The sequence below is a fragment of the Myotis brandtii genome, unplaced genomic scaffold, assembly GCF_000412655.1.
Source record: "Myotis brandtii unplaced genomic scaffold, ASM41265v1 scaffold379, whole genome shotgun sequence".
In the NCBI taxonomy this organism is placed as follows: domain Eukaryota; kingdom Metazoa; phylum Chordata; class Mammalia; order Chiroptera; family Vespertilionidae; genus Myotis; species Myotis brandtii.
This window is the reverse complement of record NW_005364551.1, coordinates 365,129-370,993: the sequence shown is the minus strand read 5'-3', so window position 1 is coordinate 370,993 and position 5,865 is coordinate 365,129. Positions and strand designations below refer to the sequence as shown.

Genomic DNA, 5,865 nt, shown 5'->3' with positions numbered 1-5,865 from the left:
TGGGGGTGGGGCCGATGGGGTGTCGGGCTGTCACTGTGGCCCGGCTGTGTGGGGGTGCGAGTGTGTGACTGGGTTTCTGGGGTCGACGCACTGCTCCTGGGAAGGCGGAGGGTGTGGGGAGCTCGGAGCCCTCTTCGGGGCAGGGCATGCCCTCCTGCGACCCCCAGGTAGGCGAGAGGATAAAATGGCTGTGGGGTGCGGGGACCTTGGTAAACTTGAGTGAAGCCCACACAACCTTTGTCTTGGGATGTAGAGTGTATGTCACTTGTTTGTGTTCTGTTTTTTCGGGGGATATGTGTGTTTCATTGGGGATGTGCTTCATTGGGTCTGAGTGTGCGTACATTTCCTTTGAAACTGTGCATCATTTGTGTTCTGTGTCTTTGGATATGTAGGTGTGCATGTGTCTATGTGTAAATTTTTGTGTGAATATGGGTAGCTATATCTATGTTGTATATGTGTGTGTCTTTGTGTTGAATATGTTATTTTGTTTTTGCTTTGTTAATCCTCACCTGAGGATATTTTTTTTCCATTGCTTTTCAGAGAGAGGGAGGGAAGTGGAGAGAGAGAGAGAGAGAGAGAGAGAGAGAGAGAGAGAGGGAAACATTGATGTGAGAGAGACACATCTACTGTCCCTCATGTACATGTGCCCTGACCTGGGCGGGGAGCAATGGAAGGGAGCGACTGGGGGCGGGAGCAAGTGAACCTGCAACCCAGGCACTTGCCCTTGTCCCAGAATCAAACTCCGGGGGGCCCTTCAGTGTGTGTGTGTGTGTGCGCGTGTGCGCGTGTGTGTGTGTGTGTGTGTGTGTGTGATTTTGTTTGTGTTGTGTCTCTGTCATGTGTGTAAGTGCATATGGGTAGATTGCTTTAACATTCCTTCTTTTAACATTTGTGTGTGTGTTTGGATGCTTGAGTGTGTTATGTGTGCTATGGTGTGTCTGATCTGTCTGGTTTGCATGTGTGTGTCTTTGTGTGGGTGATCTATGTTGTGTGTCTTTGGATATGTGATGCATACTTGTGCATGGATACTAGTATATGTGTGATCTGTCCGTTTCTACACTGTGACTTGGGATATTTGTGTTTCAGTAGATATGTGTATGTGCACATATGTGAGATTTGTGTTTCTCCTTTGTGTCTTAGGATATCTCTCTTTGTATGTGAATTGATGTGACTATGTGCGATTTTTTGTGTTGTGTGTTTGGATATGTGCGCGTATGAATGGGGCCCAGTGTATTTTTGTTTGTTTCTATATTGTGTATATCTACTCCATGGCTGGAGGCCTGCTTGAGTCCCAGGCGGGGGGCTCCTGAGTCCAGGAGCGACAGGAGGGGAGAGGTGAGGTTGGAGGATTCTGCCCACCCATTCTAGACGGGAGGGTTGGGGGAGGGATACTGGCGACCTGGCGCTCCTGCCCTTGCTGACAGCCGCCTGCTGGCCTGCTCACTGCCCCTTGCAGTCTAGGCGAGGACTTCTACCGCGAGGCCATTGAGCACTGCCGCAGCTACAACGCGCGCCTGTGTGCCGAGCGCAGCCTGCGCCTGCCCTTCCTCGACTCTCAGACCGGAGTGGCCCAGAACAACTGCTACATCTGGATGGAGAAGACCCACCGTGGGCCAGGTACCCGCTGGGAGGGTGGTGGAAGGATGGGCAGGGGTGGGGCTGGGTGGCCACAATGAAGCCCAAAGTTTTACCTCCCATTTCACTCCAGGTTTGGCTCCAGGACAGATCTACACGTACCCCGCTCGCTGTTGGAGAAAGAAACGGAGACTCAATATCCTGGAGGACCCCAGACTCCGGCCCTGCGAGTACAAGATCGGTGGGTGGAGCTGTCTGTGCCTGGGTGGCCTCCATGTGCTCCCCCTGCACCGCTAAGTGTGTGGCATGCCAGTGGGTGTCTGAGCCTTCACCTTTTCTCCCTTCTAGCCAGTGTCTGCGTGGCTGGCTGTGTGTCTCTCTGTGTGTGCCTGGGTGTAGTCCACAGATTCTCCAGTTTTCCCTGAGTGGCTGAGCTTCAGATGGTATCTTCCACGTGGGCCCAGGTGTATTTGAGAGCAGAGTGGTGTCTGTTATGTGTGTCTAGGTGTATCCAGCCTTTGTACATCTTCCCTTGTGAGCTGGGATGTATCAGAATGTCTGGCTCTGTTTCTTCCTCTGGGTGCCTGGATATGTCTGGGTGCGTCAGAGAGTCTGATTGTAACTCTTGCCATTTGTAGTGGAGTGTATCTAAGTGTCTTGAGTCTCTTTCCAGGTGTTTTCAAGTGTATTAGCAGGTTTATTTCTGTGTGTGTGTGTGTGTGTGTGTGTGTGTGATATCAGGATGCCTGGCTTGCCATTTGTAGTGGAGTGTATCTAAGTGTCTTGAGTCTCTTTCCAGGTGTTTTCAAGTGTATTAGCAGGTTTATTTCTGTGTGTGTGTGTGTGTGTGTGTGTGTATGTGTGTGTGTGTGTGATATCAGGATGCCTGGCTGCCTTTTCTGTTGAGTGCCCAGATGCTTGGAATGTCTCTCTTTCCTTAGTACTTGGTGTATTAGGTATGTTTCTGCCCATGTGTGTTGGTCCACCAGAGTGTCTGGCCTTATCACTTAAATGTGTCCAGTACTATCAGGGTCACTGGCTGTTTCTTTTCCCTGTCCAAGGATCTGTTTGGGTCCAGATATATTAGGCTCAGGTGTCTACCTGGCTGTATCTTCCTGGGTGTGTCTGACTGCCTCAGAGGGACTGTCTGTATTGTCTGTGTGTATTCATCTGAGTGATTCTCCCTAGGTGTGTCTATCACCCCCATGTGTGGCCAGGTGTACATAGGGTCTGCCTGTGTCTTCCCCATGTGGGTCTGGCTATGTCTGATGGTCTAACAATCTGAGTGTCTCTGGGTGTATCCAAGGGTCTGCATGTATCTCCTCCACGTGCCTAGGTCATCTGAGTGTCTGGGTGTATCTCTTCCTTTGTCTGACTGTCTAAAATGTTCTGTCTGTATCTCCCCTGTGTATGCCCATGTGTATCCTCTTTGACTATCTGTGTCCTTTCATATTTGTCCAGGAGTAAGTGAGGGTCTGGCTGGGGTCTCCTCCATGTGTATAGGTATATACAAGGGTCTGGCTGCGTCTCCTCCTGAGTGTGTCCTAGAGATTCTGAGGGTCTGGCTGCGTCTCCTCCTGAGTGTGTCCTAGAGATTCTGAGGGTCTGGCTGTGTCTTCTCCAGGGTCTGAGCGTCCTTCTCAGTAGGTGTAGTTGAATCTTCAGATCTGCTGCTGGTTGGGAGTGGGAAAGCCTCTTCTCTCCCTCAGTGCGCATGGTTCTCCCACCTGGGCAATTTGAGGAATCCTCCAGGGACAACTTCCCACTTGACCCCTCCTCCCCATGGCCTTGTCCCCAGACTGTGAGGCACCCCTGAAGAAGGAGGGCGGCCTTCCTGAAGGGCCGGTCCTTGAGGCTCTCCTGTGTGCTGAGACAGGGGAGAAGAAGATTGAGCTGAAGGAGGAAGAGGCCATTATGGACTGCCAGGTAGGACTACCCCCGGGTCCCAAGCTCTCCTGCCCTGGCATATCCATTCTTGCTCTGAAACCTCCCCTGGCTCCCTAGGGCCTTCTGGCATCTTAAGTCTTTGTCTTCCAAATATCATTCTCTTTGGAAGGTCTTCTGACTTGCCCTGCCACCCTAATCTCCAGCTCTGCACAGAACCCCCAAAAGCAGAACAGTGCTCCCCATTTTCTTGACTCCAATCTCCCTTCTCCTGGTGCTCAGAAACAGCAGTTACTGGAGTTTCCGCATGATCTTGAGGTGGAAGACTTGGAGGATGATATTCCCAGGAGGAAAAACAGGGCCAAAGGAAAGGTATCTCCCATCATCCATCCCTTCAAAGCAGACCCCATATACTAAGCAGGATAGTGATCAGACCTGCCCCAATTGGCCTCATTTAACTCTCAGAACAGCAGGGGGCGGGAGGGGGAGGAGGAGGAGGATCTTATACCCATTTCACAGATGAGGAGGTTGAGGCTCAGCTATATTAAGCCATCTGCAAACCAGAAATTGTAAGGTGGACTAGAACTGTCTTCATACCTGTGCTATAGATAGAGAGGAAACAACTCCAGAGAAGTTGAATTACTTAAGGCCACTGTAAGGAAGTGGCAGAGCTGCGATTCAACTTTCAGGCCCAAATGATGAGAACTCTTTCAGTTGCCTCCCTTTCTTGGCCCCTCACTCCTGCTCTTCCCCCAGGCATATGGCATCGGGGGTCTCCGGAAACGTCAGGACACCGCTTCCCTGGAGGACCGAGACAAGCCGTATGTCTGTGATAGTGAGTCCTTCTGAAGAGAGGGAAAGAGAGCGAGTGGGGCCCAGTGACCTGACCTGCCCGCTCCTGGTCACCTCCTCCTGTTCAGGACCCTGGTGGGAGGATGCTCAGGCCTCTGGCAGAGGGGGAGGTGTGATCCCAGAGGCCAGAATGGAGGTGGCAGGGGCTGGGAGGGCTGACCGGCCCTCCATGCTCACTCTGCTCTCCAGTCTGTGGGAAACGGTATAAGAACCGGCCAGGGCTCAGCTACCACTACACCCACACCCACCTGGCTGAGGAGGAGGGGGAGGAGAACACCGAGCGCCACGCCCTGCCCTTCCACCGGAAAAACAACCATAAACGTGAGCAGGCAGGCGGGCTTTGGGCTGGTGAGGGGCCTTGGGAATGGGGGCTAGGAGCCTGGGAGGGAGGGGGCACATTAGACATTTCTGGAAAATCTCCAGCTCAGCCGTCCCCTCCCCCCACAGATCATGGGGAAGCTGGCTCTGGGGTTGCCATGGCAACCAACCATCTCCCTCTCTCTCTCTCTCTCTCTCTCCCTCTCTCCCTCTCTCCCGGCTGTAATATTTCTGGGTCTGATTTATTGTTTCAATTAGAGCTGAGGGAGGGGGGTGATAGATGACTCCCCTCCGTCCCTGCCTCCCTTTTTCCCTTCTCTGCTAAGCTTTGGTGGAGTGGCAGGGTCTGTGGCCTAGGAGTCCTTGAACCACCCATGCCAATCCCATGCCAACCCGGCCAGCTAAAGGATGGGGGAGGGCCTGGAGGGAGGTTGTCAGTGGAGAAACCATCTTCCCACCCATCCCTTGGTGGGAGAGGACAGTCTCTTTCTATTCCCACTGTACACCCCGGCATCTCTGTGTTCACAATTTTCCTTCTGAATGTTTTCATACCAGATCTTGGCCAGTAGTACCTACCCAATTTTTTATATAGTTGGGGGTGGCTGTCTGATAGAAGTGAATGCATGGGGAAGCAGTGGACTCTGCCTAAAGCTGTATTGGTCAGTTTTTACCTAATAAAAAGGACATGTCACTTGACAACAAAGAAATGGGGGGATCCTGATGAGAATTATTTGGGTTCCCAAGGTCTCTTTTGCTACTGGCCACAGCTTGGGGTAGTACTCTCTCTTCCCACCTCCCCAAGCCCGGACCTAGGGTCCCTCCCTGGAGCTGAGGCTGGGGACAGGGTGGAGCCTTGCCTATGGTGAGAGTCCCTCTCTCTGTCCCCTCCCCACCCCCCAGAGTTTTACAAAGAATTGGCCTGGGTCCCTGAGGCACAGAGGAAACACACAGGTAGGGACGCCTACCCCTGCCCCTACTTCTGCAGCAGCCTTTGACTGGGGGCCCCTGCCTGCCCACACCAACCCCATCTGCTGTCTTTCAGCCAAGAAGGGGCCTGACGGCACTGTCATCCCCAATGGCTACTGTGACTTTTGTCTGGGTGGCTCCAAGAAGACAGGGTGTCCCGAGGACCTCATCTCCTGTGCTGACTGTGGGCGATCAGGTGACACCCCCACTGAGGTTTCTGGGAGCCAGGGTGGAGAGGACTCCAGGAGTTTAGGTCTGGAGGATGGGAGG

At 52.8% G+C, this 5,865-nt stretch overlaps 1 protein-coding gene across 7 annotated transcripts in view; it reads left to right on the top strand.

Annotated features, from left to right (window-relative positions):
- DPF1 (D4, zinc and double PHD fingers family 1) overlaps positions 1 to 5,865 on the top strand; it is a 12,387-nt gene that overhangs the window by 3,510 nt on the left and 3,012 nt on the right. For 2 of the 7 annotated variants that reach the window (XM_005872379.2, XM_005872380.2), the window contains exons 2-9: positions 1,457 to 1,617; positions 1,709 to 1,816; positions 3,374 to 3,501; positions 3,742 to 3,831; positions 4,216 to 4,294; positions 4,501 to 4,632; positions 5,530 to 5,580; positions 5,672 to 5,791. In XM_005872379.2, coding sequence (XP_005872441.1) covers positions 1,457 to 1,617; positions 1,709 to 1,816; positions 3,374 to 3,501; positions 3,742 to 3,831; positions 4,216 to 4,294; positions 4,501 to 4,632; positions 5,530 to 5,580; positions 5,672 to 5,791 — 869 coding nt within the window. Of the gene's footprint in view, positions 1 to 31; positions 168 to 987; positions 1,336 to 1,456; positions 1,618 to 1,708; positions 1,817 to 3,373; positions 3,502 to 3,741; positions 3,832 to 4,215; positions 4,295 to 4,500; positions 4,633 to 5,529; positions 5,581 to 5,671; positions 5,792 to 5,865 lie in introns of those variants that run through there. The other 5 variants (XM_005872384.2, XM_014544700.1, XM_014544699.1 and 2 more) reach the window with 5 other exon arrangements.